We start from the raw sequence: 24405 nt of genomic DNA, 5'->3' as shown, positions 1-24405 counted from the left end.
ATGGTCAAGGTTGAGAAACACTGAAATTCCATCCCATCAATTTATCTGGCCGCTCCTCTCAAAGATTGTCTGTTTTCTCGACACAGGGAAGAGAAAATTAAACTTGGGCATGTGGATTCAGCCAATCCAGAAATCAGTAGCACCAGTATAATCTGGGTGTACCTCAAGACCATCGAACGGGGCCACTTTGCGATTCAATGGTTGCCTGTGGGTTTCTGAATGTAATTCAGGGCACAGGTATCGCCATCCTGGCACAGGACCAAGTGCTTGTGGGACTTTCTCTTCCCAAACCTCTCAGTCAATCCAGCAAAATCTGAGTGTTGGCATGCTGTGGGCCCGTTCTCTTAAGCCAGGGGTGGGCAATTAATTTTCCTAAGGGCCCGCATGTAAAACTGGGACTGTTGTGGAGGGATGAACCAATAAGACGATTACTGCCATCCCCGCGGGCCAGACATGGGCAGCCAAAGGGCCGGATGTGGCCCCGGAGCCAAAGAATGCCCTGGTCTGTCTTAAGCGGTGCCCCCTGGAGGGATGCAAAAGACCCATCTTCCTCCGTGGCTGCATCCAAAAGGCCCCGAACCCATGGGTCTGGCATAAGGCTTGTCCGCCAGGCATTGGCAGGAAACAAAACTCATGGTTTCTTTGGATTGTGGTATTGGCTGGCGGAATTTGTACTATGAAGCTGGTTATATTTAAGATAGTTTAATTTTAGCCTCGAATTGAACACCGCTTCCGAGTCGTTTTGTGTGGGCAGCCATGTAAATCAAATCAGAACAACGGTCTTCATAGCCGTGATTCGAGATGAATAGAAATGGGAAGAGGTGGGGTGGGGTGGGGTGGGGTGGGATGGAATAGAATAGAATAGAATAGAATAGAATAGAATAGAATAGAATAGAATAGAATAGAAATAAGAATGGAATGGAATGGAAATAAGGAATAGAATAGAATTAGATTAGAATATAATAGAATTATAATAGAATAGAATTAGAATAGAATAGAATTAGAATAGAACAGAACAGAACAGAACAGAACAGAATAGAATAGAATAGAATAGAATAACAGAGTTGGAAGGGACTTTCTAGGTCTTCTAGTCCAGCCCACTGCTCAGGCAGGAGACCCTATAGTACCAATTTAGAGAAGTTACTTTGGCTCTTTCATGACTCGTGGACTTCAACTCCCAGAATTCCTGAGCCAACCATGCTGAGGGGAAAGGGAGAGGTTTCCATACGGGCTCAGGAATTCTGGGATTTGAAGTCCACGAGTCATAAAAGAGCCAAGGTTGCCTACCCCCTGCCCTATACCATTTCAGACAAATGGCTGTCCAGTCTCTACTTAAAAACTTCCAGTGTTGGAGCATTCACCGCTTCTGGAGGCAGGTTGTTCCACTGGTTAATTGTTCTCACTGTCAGGAAGTTTCTCCTTCGTTCTAGGTTGCTTCTCTCCTTGATCAGTTTCCATACATTGCTTCTTGTCGTGCCCTCAGGTGCTTCGGAAAATAGCTTCACCCCCTCTTCTTTGTGGGAGCCCCTCAGATATTGGAACACGGCTATCGTGTGTCCCCCCATCCCGCCCCTGTGGAAGTTCTGACTTCTCCCTCTCCTCCCGCAGCTGATCGAGAGAGTCGGTATGAGGAGGAGGAGGAGCGCTCCATGAGCCGCAAGAGGAAGGTTCCCTCCACCCAGAGTTCGGGACACAAACGCAGCTCCCACAGCTCCCACGGCTCCCACAGTCGCAGTCCCGGCCGAAGTTCCGCCCCGCCTAAGAAGAAGAGGAAGTAGACTGGGAGGGGGGGGGAGGAATGACAAACCTTTCCCATCAGTCAGTTGGGGCAGGGAGGGCCTCCCTCTGTCAGCCAAGTCTTTAGGGGCCCGGGGAGACAGTCAGCAACTCCCCGTAAGCTTTTTTTTTCCACCTTTCCCACATCCCCACCCCCCTTTGTTTTGTTTCTCTGGAGCGTCCGTTCCGTTCTTCTCCCCCACGTCTTTTCTGAACCGTTCCCACGGACCAATCCGCAGCGAGAGAATTCCAGGCCGTGTTCACACGGTGGACAAAAACTCTGCCGGGGAGGGGGCACGGAGGCCGTCTTGGGCGAGACTCAGGAAACTAGTGTGACTTTACCATGCTTCTCTGTGGCTCCCAGCCGCCGCCGCCCCCCTCCCTCCCTTTTCCGCTGTCCTCCTTGGGGGGGGGGTATGATCGATTCCAAGCATCCTTCTGCATAGGGACTCTTCCCCATTTCGCTCCCCCGCCCCCACCCCGCATCCGAAGCCTTGGAGTGAGGAGCCGGTTGACTTTTTAAGTATTACACCCAGGTCAAGAACTCAAAGGTTGGAGCCCAACGGCTCGTTCTGTTGGCGTTTTGAACCGACAGGGAAGAGCGGGATTGCGTTTGTGCAAGCAACGGCAGGAAATCCACCTTGGAACTGACAAAGCTTCCGTAAATACGCAAGCAAGCAGGAAATGGGGAATTAGGACACACGAGCGAAAGAAAAGATTCTTGCTTCTTTCTGTTCTTTATTTCTTATGTTATTATTTTTTTGTTCCCCTTTTACGGGATCTCCTTTCTCCCCCCCCCCTTTTTTTTGTTTTTCTAATTGTCAAGCTCCTGTTTGTATTTATCTGTTTCCAGGGTTGCCACGTTGGTCTCCAGTGAACGAGAGAGGGGAACGGATTAAGTGCATTTCCTGCCCTAACCCTCCCTTGTTTCCTTGGGGGGGGGGAAGTGTTTCCACCTTATCCAGGCTGGGTGGGAGGGAGTTGGGGGCTTTCTCAACGTTTTTTTTTCCCGTAGCCGTTAGCACTCTTGATATTTTTGACTTTGGAGAAACTGAACAATAAAAATGTTTTTTTAAAAAAAATAATAATAATAAAATAGGAAAGTTTTATTTTGCTGGCTTCTTGGCTCGCCGTTCCGAAGAAAGCAGCAACGATCCTTTTCATAATGGAAGCCTCTTCACCCCTCTTCACCCCTCGCCGCACAGCCATTCCCCTGCCCGGTAGATAGCGCGCAGCACGGCAGCCGCTTCAACAGAGACTTTCAGCTTCCCAATCTTGGTGGTCTGGTCTAAAGAACTCAAAACTGGGTGATAAGAAATGAAATGTACAGGATAATGTCATTTCCCCGTCTGGCAGTCATTTGTGAAAAATGACTTGAATAGTTTTAGATTGAATAAGCTAATTTTCTGATCCTCTAGGCAGTAACTGGTATCACCTTAGTCTGGCAGGAATTTATATACAGCATCCATCAGTGGTGGGTAATTAATTTTCCCCAGGGGCCAGGAGAGAAACAGACTCTTGTGGAGGGCTGAACTAATAGGACTGTGAAGCTGCATAAGCACGTGTGTGTGGTACACACATAAACTGGGGGGAAAAAATAATTGCCTTCTGAATAAAAGCAATACTGTGAATCAGAATAGAGCTGGAAGGGACCTTTGAGGTCTTCTAGTCCAACCCCTTGTTCAGGCAGGAGGCCCTATAGCCTTTTGGATAGGTGCCTATCCAGTCTAACCTCCAGTGATGAAGCAGCTACAACTTCTAAAGGCAAGCTGTTCCACTGGTTAATTGTCCTCTCTGTTATTTACATTTAGTTTCTAATTTCCAATTGACTTCACGTGGCCCAGATAAGGACAGCCAAAGGGCTGGATGTAGCCTGGGGGCCATAAAATGGCCCGGACTGAATTACATTCTATAGAGCAAGGATCTTCAAACTTGGCCCTTTTATGACTTGTGGACTTCAACTCCCAGAATTCTTCAGCCAGACACGCTGAAGTTTGAGAGTTATCAGAATGCCAAACCAACAGTTAACCAAAATCATCATTAAAATGGTCCCCAGTGCATTTAGTGACCATCGAAAGCAGGGATCTTCAAACTTGGCAACTTTAAAACTTGGGCTGGCTGAGGAATTCTGGGAGTTGAAGTCCACAAATCATAAAAGGGCCAAGTTTGAAGACCCCTGCTCTAGAGGTAACCCTCAACTTACAACTATTTGTTTGGTGATTACTATTTGTTTTGATTACCTGACCGCGGGGATACTGCAACGGTCATAAATGCGAGGATCTGTCATGAGATATTTTTCAGCGCTGTTGTGACTCTAGATCAGGGGTCTTCAAACTTGGCAACTTTAAGACTTGTGGACTTCAACTCCCAGAATTCTGGCTGAGGAATTCTGGAAGTTGAAGTCCACAAGTTTTAAAGTTGCCAAGTTTGAAGACCCCTGCTTTAGATGGTCACTAAATGCACTGCTGTAAGTCGAGGACTACTGTAGATACTGGGGACCATTTTAATGATGATTTTGGTTAACTGTTGGTTTGGTATTCTGATAACTCTCAAACTTATTTTTAAATGAAGCTATCCAAACTTCAGTTGAAATTTGCACTTTTATTTCTCTCTGGCCTTGGGAAACTAGTTCCTGCAATTTTGGCTGGCAGAAGTTCAAATCCAGCCACATCTGAGGAGCTGCAAAGCTTCCGCCCCCGATGGCTATCAAGCAATCAAACCACATTTGGATTTTCATCACTTAAGCCTTGCCTTGGGTTGTGTGTTAACATCGCTCCCATTTTTGGAGGGAGGATGGACAACTGCTTTACCTTGTAAGTCTTGCTCAAAGATGTCATTTCCAGTCAGAAAAATCTCTCGCAAGTCCACGCTGGAAAAACCTACGTCTTCGCATTCCCCTCGGGCTCCAGGAAGAGGCTCGCTCACCACTATGAAAAGCAGCCTGTGCCAAGAGGGAGACTTGGTCAATAGATGTCCTGGGAATTTCTTTCCCGCAACTTTTTGAGGAGAAGAGCAGATCCGACACTCACTCGTTCCATTCGGAGTCCTCGGCCACCAGCATGGAAAGCAGCATTTGCCTCTGAAAACTTCCTGGATCTGGATCCACTTTGATCACTGGCACAAAAGAATTCAGGAAGTATTTATTCTGATATCCACGGAGAGTCTCAATTATTCAGGTCGTGGGTGGTCCCAAACATGTGCTTTTCCCAAAAGGCAACCGGAATTTTGTTGGTTTTGTTTTGTTTTTTTCTTGAAAATGTTTCGCTTCTCATCCAGGAAGGGAACCAAAGGAGATTCTTGGATGAGAAGTTAAATCAGTGGTTTTCAACCTTTTTAATGCCGTGACCCCACAACCGGTCGTAAGTCGAGGACTACGCAACCGGTCATATTCGAGGACTACTCAACTGGTGCAGCACCGTTTGCAGACTGGGACTTTTGGCGGGCTCAGCAGGGCAGAGACAGCCTGGACAATTCCTTTCAAAAGCCAATAGAATAAAAGGGAGTAGCACAGCTAAGGAAAAGGGGGAAAAAATGGCGGACTGTGTTTGGCGGCCCCCGTGAAATGGTCGTTCAACCCCAAATGGGGTCCTGACCCTCAGGTTGAGAACCACTGAGTTAAATGTTTTCAAAGGGGGGGGGAGGCCACAGTAGAGGTACACTCACAGGGCAAGGTCCAGGGTTCTAAGTCCAATCCACAAGGCAGGGTCCAGACACAAGCCAAGGGCAGTCCTCCAGAAAAAAAAAAACAGGTCCCAGAAAAGAAGCCGTTCCAAAGCCCCAGTGAAGCAAAGGCCCAACATAGGCCACCAGAGAAGGGCGAGTGTCAGATGGTGCCGACAAACTCCAGACACAAAAGGAACAGGTGACTAGCAAACTTTAATGCGAAGAAAAAGACATAGTTCCTCCAACTCCCTGGGCGTCATGGCATACATCCGGGGCTTGGGCAATTTTGCCCCCGGTACAATATCAACCGCGCAATCAGTGGGGCGGCAGAATGTTGCACTCCTGCTCACTGAAGACCTCGGCCAAATCACTGTACACTGCCGGGAAGGGGGCCTCCTCCCTGGTTTCCCTCACCTCTGCCTTGTTTTCCTTTCACTCCACCCCCTTTTCCCCAGGACCCTGGTTATGAGCCTGGGGTCCCACTCTGATACGCAACCTCCGATATCCCCCTTCCCACCATATTGTAGGACCTCACTTGTCCAGCCAAGCCAAGCCCAAAATCGCTGTCTCGGTCATGGACGGGACGACTATGAATCGGAGGACCTCCCATCACAGGCCCAAAACAAGATGCGAACAACCATCTTCCAAGTGAGGCAAGGCAAACAGCCACAGGCATGAGTAAAAGCCGGGGGGATGTAAGCCAAAGCAAGCAATTGTTCCTGGCAAAGGCTAACACCCCATGGCTTCTCCTTAAGTTACTCCCCTCCAGGTGTTCCTTGTGTGGAGGGAATGGGGTGACCTCCTCCCCAGTATCCTTGCAGCCCTTCTCTGAGCTTGCCTCCACTCCGCTGTCCTTGTCCTTGGATCGAGTGGAGTAGGCAGCTGTTCCTCATCAGAGTTCGGCACCACTGCCGGTCAGCAGCCGATCCTCTCCTGAGTCTGTGCAGGCAGGAAGCAATCCATCTGGTCGATCACCTCTCCACCTCTCCCCCAATGCCTGAGGGGCTGGGGACAGCTTCATCCTCAGCTCCTGGCGTGCCTTTCCTGTCAAACAATCCCAGCTCCAACTCTTTCTCCTCCTTCTCCTCGGAACTGGCCTCTGAGAGGGCATGACACTCCCGGAGGGAATTCAAGTTAGAGAACTCTGCTTTTCCCTCTATTTTCTCTCATAGCAAATTAAAAAAAAAAAAAAAAAGGATCTGTGTACATGTGCTCACCCTTGCTGAAGTGGAAATAGATCTCCTGGTCGCTGGTAGGTTTCCGCAAAGAGAAAGCTGTCTCGGTTTCCTCCAGAGGCAATCCAGGGAAGTGGAATTCGACATACAGTTGCTGGATGGTCTCATCGGCCACAGGCCAGCTGTCCGGTAAAAGGCCAAGGGAAATGACCTCCACACGGATCCAGTGTGAAGGTTGCTAAGGGTAGAAAAGAATTAAACCATTAGAAGAGAATATTTGTAGCTCAGTATTGAATTGTGGGGTCCTTGGTGCTCTCTGAGTTTGATGTTTTTCTTGCAGATAAAAAGTTCTTAAGGTCAACCTTTCTCGCCACTGTCCTTATAGTTCTATACTTCATGTTATCTTGTCTTCTTTTTTCCTCTCACCTGTGTAACCCAATGTCATCTGAATCCAGCTGTTAAGCTTTGCAAACTCTAGGTATCAGGATACGCAATGCTTGACCCCAGCAGATTGCAACTCACTTCATAAATCATGAGCCAACAAATTTTTATTTATTTGTATCCCGGCTTTATGATTTTTTGTACAAGTTACTCAAGGTGGCAAACATATCCAACACACCTTCCTCCTCCTATTTGCTCCACAACAACAACACTGTGAGGTAAGTTGGGCTGAGAGACGGCCGGCTTTCATCTCTAAAACGGAACTAGAATTCCCAATCTCCTGGTGTTTGGATCAAAGACACCCAGCTGGCTTTCATGGCTAAGATGGCACTAGAACTCATAGTTTCCCAGTTTCTAGACTGGTTCCTTAACCACTAGACCTAACTGGTTTTGTCCCCAGGGTGTTAACCAAGTCAGTCCGTTGTACTTTGTAAGCAGCGTCTGAGCGAGTTTTTCCTCCTGGAATTATGTGATAGCTACTCACCAGATCAGGGTACCCCAGCAGTGTGGGTAACCCCACCACCACTTCGTCACTTTCTGTGGTCTGAGCTTCACTCGTCTCTTGCTCTTCTCCATCTGGGAGGTAAGAAGGGAGAAAATAATTGCAACACCTGTTGAGTAAAGTGATGAGGTCCAATAGTGGGGAAAGTAGTATTGCTAATACACATCCAATCTAGACTCGTTTCTTTTCGTGTCTGAAAAACTAGGGCCCTGTTCTTAGTTCCCTTTAAATCGACCTGCAAGATGAGATCCCATCATCAGTGTTGAAATGAGCCCGCCACTATTTAATAGTAATAATAAAGTTGGAAGGGACCTTGGAGGTCATTTAGTCCAACCCCCTGCTCAGGCAGGAAACTCTACACCATTTCGGACAGATGGCTGTCCAGTCTCCTCTTAAAAACTTCCAGTGTTGGAGCATTCACCGCTTCTGGAGGCAGGTTGTTCCATTGGTTAATTGTTCTAACTGTCAGGAAGTTTCTCCTTAGTTCTAGGTTGCTTCTCTCCTTGATTAGTTTCCATCCGTTGCTTCTTGTCCTGCCTTCAGGCGCTTTGGAGAATAGCTTGACTCCCTCTTCTTTGTGGCAGCCCCTGAGATATTAGGACACTGCTATCATGTCCCCCCCCCCGTCCTTCTCTTCATTAAACTAGACATACCCAATTCCAGCAACCGTTCCTCATGTTTTAGCCTCCAGTCCCCTAATCTTCTTTGTTGCTCTTCTCTGTACTCTTTCTAGAGTCTCAACTTCTTTTTTACATTGTTTCATTACCCAACTAGGTAACCTCATCAGTACTAGAAGGGAGTGGGGTTTGCTCTCTATTTATATACTATTGGCTTGCCCAGTCAGTGTTGGTGGGAGTGTAGTGTTCTTCTTGGTAGTTCCTTGGCTGTTGTTTACTGTTTGATTGCTTGTCTGAGATGATCGCTTTCCAGCAACGAAATGTGAAAAGGTGCAGGCAGACACACTAAGCCTAGAGATTGTGAGCTACCCATCTCTGGTCTTTTATAGCAACCATGCCAGTTGTGGTTTAATGAACAAAATAGGCTTTCACACAACCTGAACACTCAGCCATGACACCAGTGAAGTGATGGTTTCCCAGAAGTAAGAGTAAGGGAGTTCGTTAGTCCTCCTATGGCACTGGTGGCGAACCCATGGCATGCATGCCAGAGGTGGCACTCAGAGCCCTCTCTGTTGGCACGCGTGCCATGCCCCGGAGATGGCAACTGTCCCTCTTCAACCAGCCACCCGCTAACTCGCCGAGGTCCCACATGGCCAGATGCATCCCAGCATGATTGGTTTCCCTCCCCCCCATCCCTCCTGGCGTTGCATGTTCTCCTTTTCCCGGGCACGACCCACTGCATCGCCTCCTCAGCTGTCGGCTGGCCACCCAGCTCAGAGGCAGCTTCTCTGAACTGCTGGCGGCAGGCTACACAGCCCAAGAGTGTGCCGGTCGAGGGGCCGGCAGGCTGTGGCTGCTGACGGACACCGTCGGCCCCCATGCACTCACTGGTCTCTGTGTGCGGGGACCGATGGTGTCAGACAGCATCCATCCCGGCCCTTGCTTCACCTTGCCTCGCCTCACTCCACAGGATGAGTCTCCTGCCCACCATCCCACCTGCCAGAGACCCCTTGGATCTCTCCCAACCCGCCCGGTCCCCACAGGCATCCCTCCCCATGAGCAACATCGAGATGACCACGCCCACCTTGGCCATACCCACCCAGTCTACCATGACCACCCCAGCCATGCCCACCCAGTGCGCCACGCCTACCTGGCACCCGGCGATAAATAAGTGGGTTTGGGGTTGCAGTTTGGGCACTCGGTCTCTAAAAGGTTCGCCATCACTGTGCTATGGCATGGAACAATTTAACAAAATCTGCAGGTAGTCGACGTACGACCACAGTCAGGTTGAAAAGTTCCATTGCTAAGCAAGACAATTAAGTGATTCCCCCCACCCCCATTTCACGGTCTTTCTTGCCTCAGTTGTTAAGTGTATCAAATTCAACATCTGGGACCCAATGTTTCTCAGCCTTAGCAACTCTAAAAGGGTGGACTTCAAGTCCCAGAATTCTTCAGCCAGCGTGATGACTGGAGAATTCTGGGAGTTGGAAGTCCACACATCTTAAGAGTTGCTAAGGCTGAGAAACACTGGTCTAGGTTTGTCTTTCACCAACATTAGGAGTTGTAACAGTATACCAGTGTCCTTCGGTACAGACTCTAGAATCGATTCATCCTCCAGTTCTTGGGTTTTTGCCATCCTTGTCTCTTCGACATTCAGTGCTGCTTCTTCCTCCTCTGTCCTCTGTTCCAGCTCCATCTGCCCAGATATAAAACCCAGTTTGCTCACAAAATGGACTTTAGGACAATAATGGGTGCCAGATAAGCAAATATGCGCTGGTATGTTTCAATTAGATGTTATTATGTTTTTAAAAATTAAGCTTCTCTTGTCATGGTTCAGAGAAACTGAAGCTGATTGTACATCATATGTGGCAAAATCTTATCTAATAATACAGAAAGCAGAACCAAGGTAGCACTTTCTGGAATCCTGGGAATGTTTAGATTTCAAAAAAATAAAGAAAAGCACATGTTTCTAGTCCTGCATGGTGTGTAGGACAGGAGGAACACAAACTTGTTTCTTCAAAAGGTAGGCTTAAAGACTTCTCAGTTACATGCTTAATTGACAGACCAATATGGAATCTGTTGGTTTTGGAGTAGTGATGAATAAGATCTGTTTGGAGAGATCCAAGTCCATTATAGCTTAGTTAGGTTATAAAAGATCATAGTTACATCATGGCTTACTGCAGTGCACAAATCCGGATAATTATAATTACAATTCATATCTAAGCTTCCTGCAACTACAACTGTATTGGGAATGTTTTCCATGAATCTATTAAATTAAAGCATCTCCGATTCGCAACTGTTTCCCATCTTTCCTGTTTAACATTTCTCAATTGCTGGGGAAGAAAACTGACTTTTTATGCTTTAATGAGAATTTAGCAAAGGTTTTTGTCCTCTTTTTCTACTTTTGATTTGCAAACATTTCCTAACTTCATTCTCTGCCACTTCTTTTGCCACAACTTTCATGCCTAAAGTGGGACTAGAACTCCCAATCTCCTGGCCATTGGCCCAAAGTCACCCAGCCAGCTTTCATGTCAAAGGTGGGACTAGAATTCCCAGTCTCCTGGCCATTGGCCCAAAGTCACCAGTCAGCTTTCCTGCCTAAGGTGGGACTAGAACTCCCAATCTCCTGTCCATTGGCCCAAAGTCACCCAGCCAACTTTCATGTCTAAAACAGAACTAGAACTCCCAATCTCCTAGTCATTGGCCCAAAGTCACTCAGCCAGCTTTCCTGCCTAAGGCAGGACTAGAACTCCCAATCTCCTGGCCATTGGCCCAAAGTCACCCAGTCAGCTTTCCTGCCTAAGGTGGGACTAGAACTCCCAATCTCCTGGTCATTGGCCCAGGGCCACCCAGTCAGCTTTCCTGCCTAAGGTGGGACTAGAACTCCCAATCTCCTGGTCATTGGCCCAGGGCCACCCAGTCAGCTTTCATGTCGAAGGTAAGACTAGAATTCCCAGTCTCCTGGCCACTGGCCCAAAGTCACCAGTCAGCTTTCCTGCCTAAGGTGGGACTAGAAGTCCCAATCTCCTGGCCATTGGCCCAAAGTCACCCAGTCAGCTTTCCTGCCTAAGGTGGGACTAGAATTCCCAATCTCCTGGTTATTGGCCCAAAGACACCCAGCCAACTTTCATGCCTAAGGCGGGACCAGAAGTCCCAATCTCCTGGCCATTGGCCCAAAGTCACCGAGCCAGCTTTCATGCCTAAGGTGGGATTAGAACTCCCAGTCTCCTGTTCATTGGCCCAAAGTCACCCAGTCAGCTTTCATGTCGAAGGTAGGACTAGAATTCCCAGTCTCCTGGCCATTGGTCCAAAGTCACCCAGTCAGCTTTCCTGCCTAAGGTGGGACTAGAACTCCCAATCTCCTGGTCATTGGCCCAAAGTCACCCAGCCAACTTTCATGCCTAAGGCGAGAGCAGAAGTCCCAATCTCCTGGCCATTGGCCCAAAGTCACCCAGTCAGCTTTCATGTCGAAGGTAGGACTAGAATTCCCAGTCTCCTGGCCATTGGTCCAAAATCACCAGTCAGTTTTCCTGCCTAAGGTGGCACTAGAACTCCCAATCTCCTGGTCATTGACCCAAAGTCACCCAGCCAACTTTCATGCCTAAGGCGGGACCAGAAGTCCCAATCTCCTGGCCATTGGCCCAAAGTCACCCAGCCAGCTTTCATGCCTAAGGTGGGATTAGAACTCCCAGTCTCCTGTTCATTGGCCCAAAGTCACCCAGTCAGCTTTCATGTCGAAGGTAGGACTAGAATTCCCAGTCTCCTGGCCATTGGTCCAAAGTCACCCAGTCAGCTTTCCTGCCTAAGGTGGGACTAGAACTCCCAATCTCCTGGCCATTGGCCCAAAGTCACTCAGCCAGCTTTCCTGCCTAAGGCGGGACCAGAAGTCCCAATCTCCTGGTCATTGGCCCAAAGTCACCCAGCCAGCTTTCATGCCTAAGATGGGATTAGAACTCCCAGTCTCCTGTTCATTGGCCCAAAGTCACCCAGTCAGCTTTCATGTCGAAGGTAGGACTAGAATTCCCAGTCTCCTGGCCATTGGCCCAAAGTCACCCAGTCAGCTTTCCTGCCTAAGGTGGGACTAGAACTCCCAATCTCCTGGCCATTGGCCCAAAGTCACTCAGCCAGCTTTCCTGCCTAAGGCGGGACTAGAACTCCCAATCTCCTGGTCATTGGCCCAAAGTCACCCAGCCAGCTTTCATGCCTAAGGTGGGATTAGAACTCCCAGTCTCCTGTTCATTGGCCCAAAGTCACCCAGTCAGCTTTCATGTCGAAGGTAGGACTAGAATTCCCAGTCTCCTGGCCATTGGTCCAAAGTCACCCAGTCAGTTTTCCTGCCTAAGGTGGGACTAGAACTCCCAATCTCCTAGTCATTGGCCCAAAGTCACCCAGCCAACTTTCATGCCTAAGGCGGGACCAGAAGTCCCAATCTCCTGGCCATTGGCCCAAAGTCACCCAGCCAGCTTTCATGCCTAAGGTGGGATTAGAACTCCCAGTCTCCTGTTCATTGGCCCAAAGTCACCCAGTCAGCTTTCATGTCGAAGGTAGGACTAGAATTCCCAGTCTCCTGGCCATTGGCCCAAAGTCACCCAGTCAGCTTTCATGCCTAAGGCTGGACTAGAACTCCCAATCTCCTGGCCATTGGCCCAAAGTCACTCAGCCAGCTTTCCTGCCTAAGGCGGGACTAGAAGTCCCAATCTCCTGGCCATTGGCCCAAAGTCACCCAGTCAGCTTTCACGTCGAAGGTAGGACTAGAATTCCCAGTCTCCTGGCCATTGGCCCAAAATCACCAGTCAGTTTTCCTGCCTAAGGTGGCACTAGAACTCCCAATCTCCTAGTCATTGGCCCAAAGTCACCCAGCCAACTTTCATGCCTAAGGCGGGACCAGAAGTCCCAATCTCCTGGCCATTGGCCCAAAGTCACCCAGTCAGCTTTCATGCCTAAGGTGGGATTAGAACTCCCAGTCTCCTGTTCATTGGCCCAAAGTCACCCAGTCAGCTTTCATGTCGAAGGTAGGACTAGAATTCCCAGTCTCCTGGCCATTGGCCAAAGTCACCCAGTCAGCTTTCCTGCCTAAGGTGGGACTAGAACTCCCAATCTCCTGGCCATTGGCCCAAAGTCACTCAGCCAGCTTTCCTGCCTAAGGCGGGACCAGAAGTCCCAATCTCCTGGTCATTGGCCCAAAGTCACCCAGCCAGCTTTCATGCCTAAGGTGGGATTAGAACTCCCAGTCTCCTGTTCATTGGCCCAAAGTCACCCAGTCAGCTTTCATGTCGAAGGTAGGACTAGAATTCCCAGTCTCCTGGCCATTGGTCCAAAGTCACCCAGTCAGTTTTCCTGCCTAAGGTGGGACTAGAACTCCCAATCTCCTCGTCATTGGCCCAAAGTCACCCAGCCAACTTTCATGCCTAAGGCGGGACCAGAAGTCCCAATCTCCTGGCCATTGGCCCAAAGTCACTCAGCCAGCTTTCCTGCCTAAGGCGGGACTAGAAGTCCCAATCTCCTGGCCATTGGCCCAAAGTCACCCAGTCAGCTTTCACGTCGAAGGTAGGACTAGAATTCCCAGTCTCCTGGCCATTGGCCCAAAATCACCAGTCAGTTTTCCTGCCTAAGGTGGCACTAGAACTCCCAATCTCCTAGTCATTGGCCCAAAGTCACCCAGCCAACTTTCATGCCTAAGGCGGGACCAGAAGTCCCAATCTCCTGGCCATTGGCCCAAAGTCACCCAGTCAGCTTTCATGCCTAAGGTGGGATTAGAACTCCCAGTCTCCTGTTCATTGGCCCAAAGTCACCCAGTCAGCTTTCATGTCGAAGGTAGGACTAGAATTCCCAGTCTCCTGGCCATTGGCCCAAAGTCACCCAGTCAGCTTTCCTGCCTAAGGTGGGACTAGAACTCCCAATCTCCTGGCCATTGGCCCAAAGTCACTCAGCCAGCTTTCCTGCCTAAGGCGGGACTAGAACTCCCAATCTCCTGGTCATTGGCCCAAAGTCACCCAGCCAGCTTTCATGCCTAAGGTGGGATTAGAACTCCCAGTCTCCTGTTCATTGGCCCAAAGTCACCCAGTCAGCTTTCATGTCGAAGGTAGGACTAGAATTCCCAGTCTCCTGGCCATTGGCCCAAAGTCACCCAGTCAGCTTTCCTGCCTAAGGTGGGACTAGAACTCCCAATCTCCGGGCCATTGGCCCAAAGTCACTCAGCCAGCTTTCCTGCCTAAGGCGGGACCAGAAGTCCCAATCTCCTGGTCATTGGCCCAAAGTCACCCAGCCAGCTTTCATGCCTAAGATGGGATTAGAACTCCCAGTCTCCTGTTCATTGGCCCAAAGTCACCCAGTCAGCTTTCATGTCGAAGGTAGGACTAGAATTCCCAGTCTCCTGGCCATTGGTCCAAAGTCACCCAGTCAGTTTTCCTGCCTAAGGTGGCACTAGAACTCCCAATCTCCTAGTCATTGGCCCAAAGTCACCCAGCCAACTTTCATGCCTAAGGCGGGACCAGAAGTCCCAATCTCCTGGCCATTGGCCCAAAGTCACCCAGTCAGCTTTCATGCCTAAGGTGGGATTAGAACTCCCAGTCTCCTGTTCATTGGCCCAAAGTCACCCAGTCAGCTTTCATGTCGAAGGTAGGACTAGAATTCCCAGTCTCCTGGCCATTGGCCCAAAGTCACCCAGTCAGCTTTCATGCCTAAGGCTGGACTAGAACTCCCAATCTCCTGGCCATTGGCCCAAAGTCACTCAGCCAGCTTTCCTGCCTAAGGCGGGACTAGAAGTCCCAATCTCCTGGCCATTGGCCCAAAGTCACCCAGTCAGCTTTCACGTCGAAGGTAGGACTAGAATTCCCAGTCTCCTGGCCATTGGCCCAAAATCACCAGTCAGTTTTCCTGCCTAAGGTGGCACTAGAACTCCCAATCTCCTAGTCATTGGCCCAAAGTCACCCCGCCAACTTTCATGCCTAAGGCGGGACCAGAAGTCCCAATCTCCTGGCCATTGGCCCAAAGTCACCGAGCCAGCTTTCATGCCTAAGGTGGGATTAGAACTCCCAGTCTCCTGTTCATTGGCCCAAAGTCACCCAGTCAGCTTTCATGTCGAAGGTAGGACTAGAATTCCCAGTCTCCTGGCCATTGGCCCAAAGTCACCCAGTCAGCTTTCATGCCTAAGGCTGGACTAGAACTCCCAATCTCCTGGCCATTGGCCCAAAGGTCCACTTCAGACAGCTTTCCTGCCTAAGGCGTGACTATGTAACTCCCAATCTCCTGTCCATTGGGCCCAAAGTCACCCACCCAGCTTTCATGCCTAAGTGGGATTATACTCCCAGTCTCCTGTTCATTGCCCAAAGTCACCCCGTCATGTTCCATTGAATAGATCACGAGGCAATTCCCACAACTGTCAGCTTTCATGTCGAAGGTAGGACTAGAATTCCCAGTCTCCTGGCCATTGGCCCAAAATCACCAGTCAGTTTTCCTGCCTAAGGTGGCACTAGAACTCCCAATCTCCTAGTCATTGGTTTTCCTGCCTAAGGTGGCACTAGAACTCCCAATCTCCTGGTCATTGACCCAAAGTCACCCAGCCAACTTTCATGCCTAAGGCGGGACCAGAAGTCCCAATCTCCTGGCCATTGGCCCAAAGTCACCCAGCCAGCTTTCATGCCTAAGGTGGGATTAGAACTCCCAGTCTCCTGTTCATTGGCCCAAAGTCACCCAGTCAGCTTTCAGGTCGAAGGTAGGACTAGAATTCCCAGTCTCCTGGCCATTGTCCCAAAGTCACCCAGTCACTTTCATGCCTAAGGCTTGACCCAGTCAGCAGCTTTCATGCCTAAGGTGGGACTAGAACTCCCAATCTCCTGGCATTGGCCCAAAGTCACCCAGTCAGCTTTCATGTCGAAGGTAGGACTAGAATTCCCAGTCTCCTGGCCATTGGCCCAAAATCACCAGTCAGTTTTCCTGCCTAAGGTGGCACTAGAACTCCCAATCTCCTAGTCATTGGCCCAAAGTCACCCAGCCAACTTTCATGCCTAAGGCGGGACCAGAAGTCCCAATCTCCTGGCCATTGGCCCAAAGTCACCCAGCCAGCTTTCATGCCTAAGGTGGGATTAGAACTCCCAGTCTCCTGTTCATTGGCCCAAAGTCACCCAGTCAGCTTTCATGTCGAAGGTAGGACTAGAATTCCCAGTCTCCTGGCCATTGGCCCAAAGTCACCCAGTCAGCTTTCATGCCTAAGGCTGGACTAGAACTCCCAATCTCCTGGCCATTGGCCCAAAGTCACTCAGCCAGCTTTCCTGCCTAAGGCGGGACTAGAAGTCCCAATCTCCTGGCCATTGGCCCAAAGTCACCCAGTCAGCTTTCACGTCGAAGGTAGGACTAGAATTCCCAGTCTCCTGGCCATTGGCCCAAAATCACCAGTCAGTTTTCCTGCCTAAGGTGGCACTAGAACTCCCAATCTCCTAGTCATTGGCCCAAAGTCACCCAGCCAACTTTCATGCCTAAGGCGGGACCAGAAGTCCCAATCTCCTGGCCATTGGCCCAAAGTCACCCAGTCAGCTTTCATGCCTAAGGTGGGATTAGAACTCCCAGTCTCCTGTTCATTGGCCCAAAGTCACCCAGTCAGCTTTCATGTCGAAGGTAGGACTAGAATTCCCAGTCTCCTGGCCATTGGCCCAAAGTCACCCAGTCAGCTTTCATGCCTAAGGCTGGACTAGAACTCCCAATCTCCTGGCCATTGGCCCAAAGTCACTCAGCCAGCTTTCCTGCCTAAGGCGGGACTAGAAGTCCCAATCTCCTGGCCATTGGCCCAAAGTCACCCAGTCAGCTTTCACGTCGAAGGTAGGACTAGAATTCCCAGTCTCCTGGCCATTGGCCCAAACTCACCAGTCAGTTTTCCTGCCTAAGGTGGCACTAGAACTCCCAATCTCCTAGTCATTGGCCCAAAGTCACCCAGCCAGCTTTCATGCCTAAGGTGGGATTAGAACTCCCAGTCTCCTGTTCATTGGCCCAAAATTACCCAGTCAGCTTTCATGCCTAAGGTGGAACCAAAATTCCCAGTCTGCTAGTGATTGGCGCAAACTCACCCAGCCAGTTTTCATGCCTAAGGCAGGACTAGAACTTGGGATTCCTGGCTTCTAGCCTGGTGCTTTAACTACTATACCGACTGGCTCTTTTATCCCTTACCTTGGGGAGAGTTTTGCCCACTTTCTCCTTTGTCCTTCTTCTCTTGAGTTCTCGTGTTGGAATCACTTGGGCCGAAAGAAGCTCCAGCTCATTTTTGACCTTTCTGCTTTTCCGAAGGTGTTTTTCAGTCACCTGTAAGGGAGATTTCAGAGGATAAGACAGCTAAAAAAACAGTCCTTGCAATCAAAATGAATCCTCGGCATTGGCGGGTGATTAATTTTTTTTATCCAGTCTTGGACAGACTTTCCAAAATGATTTATGACATTAGAAACGTGTTCCTAAAACTATGAACATCTTACAAATCTTTGCTTTACAACAGTGGTTCTCAACCTTTTTAATGTCGCGACCCCCAACCAGTCGTAAGTCGAGGACTACTCAACCAGTTGTAAGTCGAGGACTACTCAACTGGTGCAGCACCGTTTGCAGACTGGGACTTTTGGCGGGCTCAGCAGGGCAGAGACAGCCTGGACAATTCCTATTGGCTTTTGAAAGCCAATAGAATTATACTCTATTCAAGAGAGTCTATTCTATTGGCTTTCAAAAGCCAATAGAATAAAAGGGAGTAGCACAGCTAAGGAAAAGGGGAAAAAATGGTGGACTGCGTTGTTTGGCGACCCCCGTGAAATGGTCGTTCGACCCCAAATGGGGTCCCGACCCACAGGTTGAGAACCACTGCTTTGCAACCTTGAGAAGGTGTTGGTGGAAATAACAAGAATAAAACTGTAGAAAGGGCACGATTCCAAAGTGACGTGATTCTTAGAATAAAATCTAAATCTAAATACAAAAATGCCTGGAAGTTAAGGAATGACTTAGCTTGCAACTGAAAATATGTTGGTGAATGGACCAGAGAAATGTACAGGTGGTCCTCAAGTTACAACGACAATCTGGATCAGAGTTTCATTGCCAATCAAGGTGATTGTCGAATGAGTTGTGTCCAGTGTTATGGCTTTTCTGGTCACCGTCATTAATCGAATCACTACAAGTTGTTAAGTGGATCATGCAGTCATTCAGTGAATCCAGCTTTTTCCCCATTGACTTTGTCAGAAGCCGGCTGGAAAACTTGCAAATGCACATAACCCCAGAATGCTGCAATTGTCATAAATCCAAGCTGGTTGCCACATTTTGATCACATGCCTGTTTCATACGTGTGAGGACTGATCATACGTGTGAGGACTGGAAGTTTTTAAGAAGAGACTGGACAGCCATTTGTCCAAAATGGTATAGGGTTTCCTGCCTGAGCAGGGGATTGGACTAGATGACCTCCAAGGTCCCTTCCAACTTTGTCATTATTATTATTAAATGGTGAAGCCTAGGGCTTCCAACTTTATTATTATTATTATCATTATTCTTGTTGTTGTTTACTTATTTCAGTGCTGTTGTGACGTTGGGCTGATATTAAACGAATAGTTATAAATCGAGGATGACCTGTACTGAGGGGGCATTTTGCAAGTGGAGCCTTCACTGACAACAAGAAGACTCTTAATCGTGCGAACTCAGAATCCCAGAAAAATTGCTCTTTTACTTAAGAAAATCTTCTGAGCCTACGTTTTAGTTCTTAATGCAGTGGTTCTCAACCTTTTTAATGCCACGACCCCCAACCGGTCGTAAGTCGAGGACTACTCAACCGGTCGTAAGTCGAGGACTACTCAACCGGTCGTAAGTCGAGGACAACTCAACTGGTGCAGCACCGTTTGCAGAATGGGACTTTTGGCGGGCTCAGCAGGGCAGAGACAGCCTGGACAATTCCTACTGGCTTTTGAAAGCCAATAGAATTAGACTCTATTCAAGAGAGTCTATTCTACTGGCTTTCCAAAGCCAATAGAATAAAAGGGAGGAGCACAGCTAAGGAAAAGAGGGGAAAAAATGGCGGACTGCGTTGTTTGGCGACCCCCGTGAAATGGACGTTCAACCCCAAATGGGGTCCCGACCCACAGGTTGAGAACCACTGTCTTAATGCAACATTTTTTTTTCACTTTTCCGTGGGTCACTACCACTAATGTGGAATAATGAACAATCACTAGAATAATGATGTGCCTGCATAATTACTGGAATAGTGCTGTGTTAGTAGTATGTGACTAACCTAATGCGCATTGCACTCGGATACAATGTATGTTGCAAACTCTCCATTGTATCCCCGTGAGAAACGAACCTAATGTATTACAATGTATATTTCAATGTGTGTTCCTTTGTTCCCGAGAAAAAGAAAGTATAAAACTGAAGTCTGAACCCACCCTCGGGGTTCAGAATCGCTGTTGCTATAGCTTCTGAACCTGCGCAATAAATCTCTCTGCTAAAACCCTCTGGAATTCGTAAGAGTCCTCTCGTTTTCCACAAGACCACCACTGGGGTGAATTCTCCACTCTGCGAGCTTCCATACCTGTCTTTGCAACAGGTTTTGCTCATACGCAATCTGCATCTTCAAGGAACGTGCCTGGATGGCCTGATAGCTAACATCTTCAGGAGCAAAATAAAGGACCTTCCATTCTAGGCTGAGGTGGATGGAGCCATTGGGCTTCCCTGCAGGGTCCATGAGGTCAAAGTCTCCTGGAGACAGGGGAGAAGGGGAAAAAATTCAGCATCTGGAACAACATCTGGCTGAAGACATTCTAGTTTTGGATAGAAAAATGCGGGTTAGACAGCATCACCACCAGATGGATCCGTAGCTGGCTGACCGGCCGTACTCAGCGTGTGGTCCTCAATGGAACCGCATCTACAGGGAGGGAAGTGTGTAGTGGGGTGCCCCAGGGCTCTGTTCTAGGCCCAGTGCTCTTCAACATCTTCATCAACGATCTGGACGAGGGGATAGATGGAGAACTCATCAAATTTGTGGATGACACCAAGCTGGCAGGAATAGCCAACACTCCAGAAGACAAGCTTAGATACAGAAAGATCTGGACAGGCTTGAACACTGGGTGCTATCTAACAAAATGAAATTCAATGGTGAAAAAAGCAAGGTTCTACATTTAGGCAAGAAAAACCAAATGCACAGGTATAGTATAGGGGGTGCCATGCTCAATAGTAGTAACTGTGAGAGGGATCTCGGAGTCCTAGTGGACAATCATTTAAATATGAGCCAGCAGTGTGCTGCAGCTGCCAAAAAGCCAACACAGTGCTAGGCTGCATTAACAGAGGGATAGAATCAAGATCACGTGAAGTATTAATACCACTCTTCAATGCCTTGGTAAGGCCACACTTGGAATACTGCATCCAGTTTTGGTCACCACGATGTAAAAAAGATTTTGAGACTCTAGAAAGAGTACAGAGAAGAGCAACAAAGATGATTAGGGGACTGGAGGCTAAAACATATAAGGAAAAGTTGCTGGAATTGGGTAGGTCTAGTTCACAGGTTGGCAACCTGCGGCTCCGGAGCTGCATGCGGCTCTTTGAGCCTTCCCCTGTGGCTCCCAGCCTCCTCTGCCTTTGCAGAGAGAGAGAGACAGAGAGAGGCAATTGCGCTTCCCTGCTTCAATCTCTCTGTGTGTGTGTGTGTGTGTGTTTGTGTTTTTTTTTGTGTGTGTGTGTATGTATGTGTAAAAGAGAGTGTACTCACATGTTCTCCGAGGAGCTGAAAAGCTTACTGGGCGAAGCTCCTCCCTTTGCTGCGTCTCTGCAGGAAGCAGGAAGCAGGAAGGGCAGGAGAGAGCTAGCTAGCCCAGCTAGGCTGACTCAGGAATTCTGGGAGTTGAAGTCCATGAGTCATAAAAGAGACGAAGTTGCTTACCCTGAGCTTGTTGGACAACAGCTTGAAGCTTGCAGGTGAGCAGCAGATAGGAGAGAGAGAGAGAAAGAGAGAGAGGGAGGGAGAGAGAGAGAGAGAGAGAGAGAGGAAAGAGAGAGAGAGAAAGAAAGAGAGTGGGGGAAGAGGAGTGGTAGACCAAGGGCAGATAGAGAGGGAGGGAGAGAGACAGAGAGAGAGAGAGACCCTTTTGACATCTAAAATGAAGATAACACTGCATATATCCTTTTTTTAACCCCCCTCTCTCTCTCTCTCTCTCTCTCTCTCTCTCTCTCTCTCTCTCTGTGTGTGTGTGTGTGTGTGTGTGTGTATTTGTTTTTTGCGTGGATGTGTGGTGGTGACCCAAAGCCACACCGATGACGAGGCACGACCACAAACCAGAAGCCAGACCACAGCTGCATCATTAGCCACTTTAAACCCCTCCAATCCATACATGAAGCAAACTGACACCCTCCATGGAGAGGAGGCACAACCACGAACGCAAAGCCAAAAAATAACAAGGCAGCCCAAAATCTCAAACCCCTCTGCAACTCAGACTAACCTGAGCACAACCAAACAGAACACTCCCCCAGCCAATCAGAGCACAGCCAAGCCCCTAACCATTCAGAACACACCTCCACCAATCAGAACACAGCCAAGCTCCCACCCAATCAGTTCATACCCCCACTGGCAGTTAAAAGGAAGAAACAGCTAAGACCACACATTGCTGCTCAAAGCACGAAGCTGAAAACACCAGCCTGAAGATGACGAATGGGACTTCGTTGAAACGTCGCCAAGACACTTCCAATTTTACGCGGGAGAAAACCCGAACAACCAAAGACCTACATACAAATACCTGCGAAAACCTCAGAAAACATATATATATATATATATATATATATATATATATATATATATATATATATATATATATATATGCTTGAGAAGTTTAAAAACATGAACCCTGGGAGTATTCATGATAAGAAATAAATTGAGCACCAGGGTAATATTAAAAACTATAAAAGATTTAATTAAAAAAGCGCCAAGCTTTCGCCGTCACCTGCCGGCATCCTCAGGGCTGGTGCGCCAGGAAGTGAGAGTCTCTTTATAGGTATGTCATTGCCTGCGCGCGGCTCCTCGACCTCGTCATCGGGGCTAGTTGGTCCAATTGCCTAGGGCTGATTTGTTTTTTTTCTGTTCCTTTCAATTACGTGTTTCTCCTCATCCATTTTTTTGCCTTCTTTCAACTCCGGGGTAGTTAGGTGAGGGTCTCTATTACTTCGATGCTTCCTATATTGTGGCTCTTCCTTGGGGTTGGATGGTAATGCGTGTTTCATGCTCTTTTCACAATTATCCCTTATCCAATTGTCCTTTTGGTGATTTTCCCGTTTGATTTTATTGTTTTTACTTTTTACATTGCTCTCATCTGGGTGGACCTGTGAGTTGTTCCGAGTTAAATATGATCTGGTAACAGTCCGGGGTCGGGTAATAGGTTGTTTTGTTGTAGGGGGGGGGCAGTTTCTTGGTTGTCATTATATCCAGCTGTTTTGCGCGCGTCCTACTGCGGGTAATTGGTCCGGGGGGGTCGTTGGTGAGATCGCATTCATCCTGGTGACCGCAATGCTTCTTCTCCGCTTCCCTTTTCTTCTTTACGCTGTTAATGTCTATATGTACGTCAGGGAGGGCTTCGGGATTCACGGCTGTGGGGCGCGATGGTCCGTTCCTTTGCTCCTCGTCAGTCTCGCCAATCCCGTTCTTCCCGCTGATCTCCTCCCCCTGCCTCTCCCTTCGTTTCAATTTGCTCTTTTCCCTTTCCTTTTCCCCACTGACGTTCACAGGTCTATCGTTATTTACATTTTGTAAAACCTCCCCTCCCACTTCAGTTGTTCTGGTCGAGTGGGGAGGTCTCACTTTCCTCTCGGGATCAGTCACTGCATTCCTTTCTATGTGCGAGTATCTTGTCCCATTCTGGGACTCCTCCCCACTTTCATTGATCGTATCCTCTTTTACATTCATCCCGGTGCCTGTGCCTACGTCACGGGGGTCTTCGGGATTCACAGCTGTAGGGCGCGATGGTTTGATCCTTTGCGTCTCCTCAATCCCGTAGGTTTCATCCTTCTCGTGCGTTTCTCCCCCCTGCTTCCCCTTCCATGTCGGTTTGTACAGCGCCAGCCGAACGGATGTCTGACTACCAAGGTATACCGAAAACCAACATGTACAGACAGGATTCTCCACTTTGAGAGTAATCACCCGATGACCCATAAAGTCAGCTGTGTTAGAACCCTCTTTAAACGTGTGGAGACACACTGCAGCACTGCCAAAGCCAGGAGGGAAGAGAGGAAGTACCTCTTCCAAGTGTGCAAACACAATGGATACCCGGCCACTTTACCACTTTACAATGCCTTGGTAAGGCCATACTTGGAATACTGCATCCAATTTTGGTCACCGCAATGTAAAAAAGATGCTGAGACTCTAGAAAGAGTACAGAGAAGAGCAACAAAGATGATTAGGGGACTGGAGGCTAAGCATATAAGGAAAGGCTGCTGGAATTGGGTATGTCTAGTCTAATGACAAGAAGGATGAGGGGGGACATGATAGCAGTGTTCCAATATCTCAGGGGCTGCCACAAAGAAGAGGGAATCAAGCTATTCTCCAAAGTGCCTGAAGGCAGGACAAGAAGCAACGGATGGAAACTAATCAAGGAGAGAAGCAACCTAGAACTAAGGAGAAACTTGCTGACAGTTAGAACAATTAACCAGTGGAACAACCTGCCTCCAGAAGCGGTGAATGCTCCAACACTGGAAGTTTTTAAGAAGAGACTGGACAGCCATTTGTCCAAAATGGTGTAGAGTTTCCTGCCTGAGCAGGGGGTTGGACTCAATGACCTCCAAGGTCCCTTCCAACTTTATAATTATTATTGTTAAATGGTGAAGCCTAGGGCATCCTAAACTTGCACTGAATTAGCTTGAAGTATAATCTGTACTCCATTTCAAAGGATCAAGCATGGCTTTCTGGAGCCTTCCAGTGAAGGTATGGAAACCTCCAACACAAAGAGGTCCTTGTGAGGAGGTGGGGGCTGATATAAGATTTCCTCTACGAGAGGGGTTCTCAACCTTGGCAACTTTAAGACTTGTGGACTTCAACTTCAGCTTTGCTGGCTGAGGAGTTCTGGGAGTTGAAGTCCGCAAGTCTTAAAGTTGCCAAGGTGGAGAACCCCTGCTCTACGATATTACTACAGTGGTTGATCTGGAGGCTTTGAAAGAACCCTCAGAGCTTCAATGAGGTCAGTTGACTTATGCCTTTAGACAAGACTGTGAAGGGATTTAGAGATAATCTTGGAAGAAGAGCCCAAGAAGA

At 48.5% G+C, this 24405-nt stretch overlaps 2 protein-coding genes across 4 annotated transcripts in view; one reads left to right on the top strand and one right to left on the bottom strand.

Moving 5' to 3' along the window:
- Positions 1-2144, top strand: part of SUPT16H (SPT16 homolog, facilitates chromatin remodeling subunit) — a 34575-nt gene extending 32431 nt beyond the window's left edge. Inside the window, exon 26 of the mRNA XM_039327781.1 lies at positions 1609-2144. Within this exon, the coding sequence (XP_039183715.1) occupies positions 1609-1778 (170 nt within the window). The 3' untranslated portion in view covers positions 1779-2144. The remainder of the gene's footprint in view (positions 1-1608) is intronic.
- Positions 2145-2513: 369 nt separating this feature from the next.
- The window catches only part of RPGRIP1 (RPGR interacting protein 1), a 56927-nt gene continuing 35035 nt past the window's right edge, over positions 2514-24405 (bottom strand). For 2 of the 3 annotated variants that reach the window (XM_039327777.1, XM_039327778.1), the window contains exons 17-24: positions 19711-19877; positions 17334-17465; positions 9750-9870; positions 7540-7631; positions 6657-6852; positions 4806-4890; positions 4587-4717; positions 2514-3079 (exon numbers count right to left, since the gene is read on the bottom strand). In XM_039327777.1, coding sequence (XP_039183711.1) covers positions 2964-3079; positions 4587-4717; positions 4806-4890; positions 6657-6852; positions 7540-7631; positions 9750-9870; positions 17334-17465; positions 19711-19877 — 1040 coding nt within the window. In that variant the 3' untranslated portion in view covers positions 2514-2963. Of the gene's footprint in view, positions 3080-4586; positions 4718-4805; positions 4891-5457; positions 6379-6656; positions 6853-7539; positions 7632-9749; positions 9871-17333; positions 17466-19710; positions 19878-24405 lie in introns of those variants that run through there. The other variant, XM_039327779.1, reaches the window with a different exon arrangement.

The sequence above is a fragment of the Crotalus tigris genome, unplaced genomic scaffold (assembly GCF_016545835.1).
Source record: "Crotalus tigris isolate CLP2741 ecotype Arizona unplaced genomic scaffold, ASM1654583v1 scf7180000024367.1024689, whole genome shotgun sequence".
In the NCBI taxonomy this organism is placed as follows: Eukaryota; Metazoa; Chordata; class Lepidosauria; order Squamata; family Viperidae; genus Crotalus; species Crotalus tigris.
This window is presented reverse-complemented; position numbering and strand designations above follow the sequence as displayed.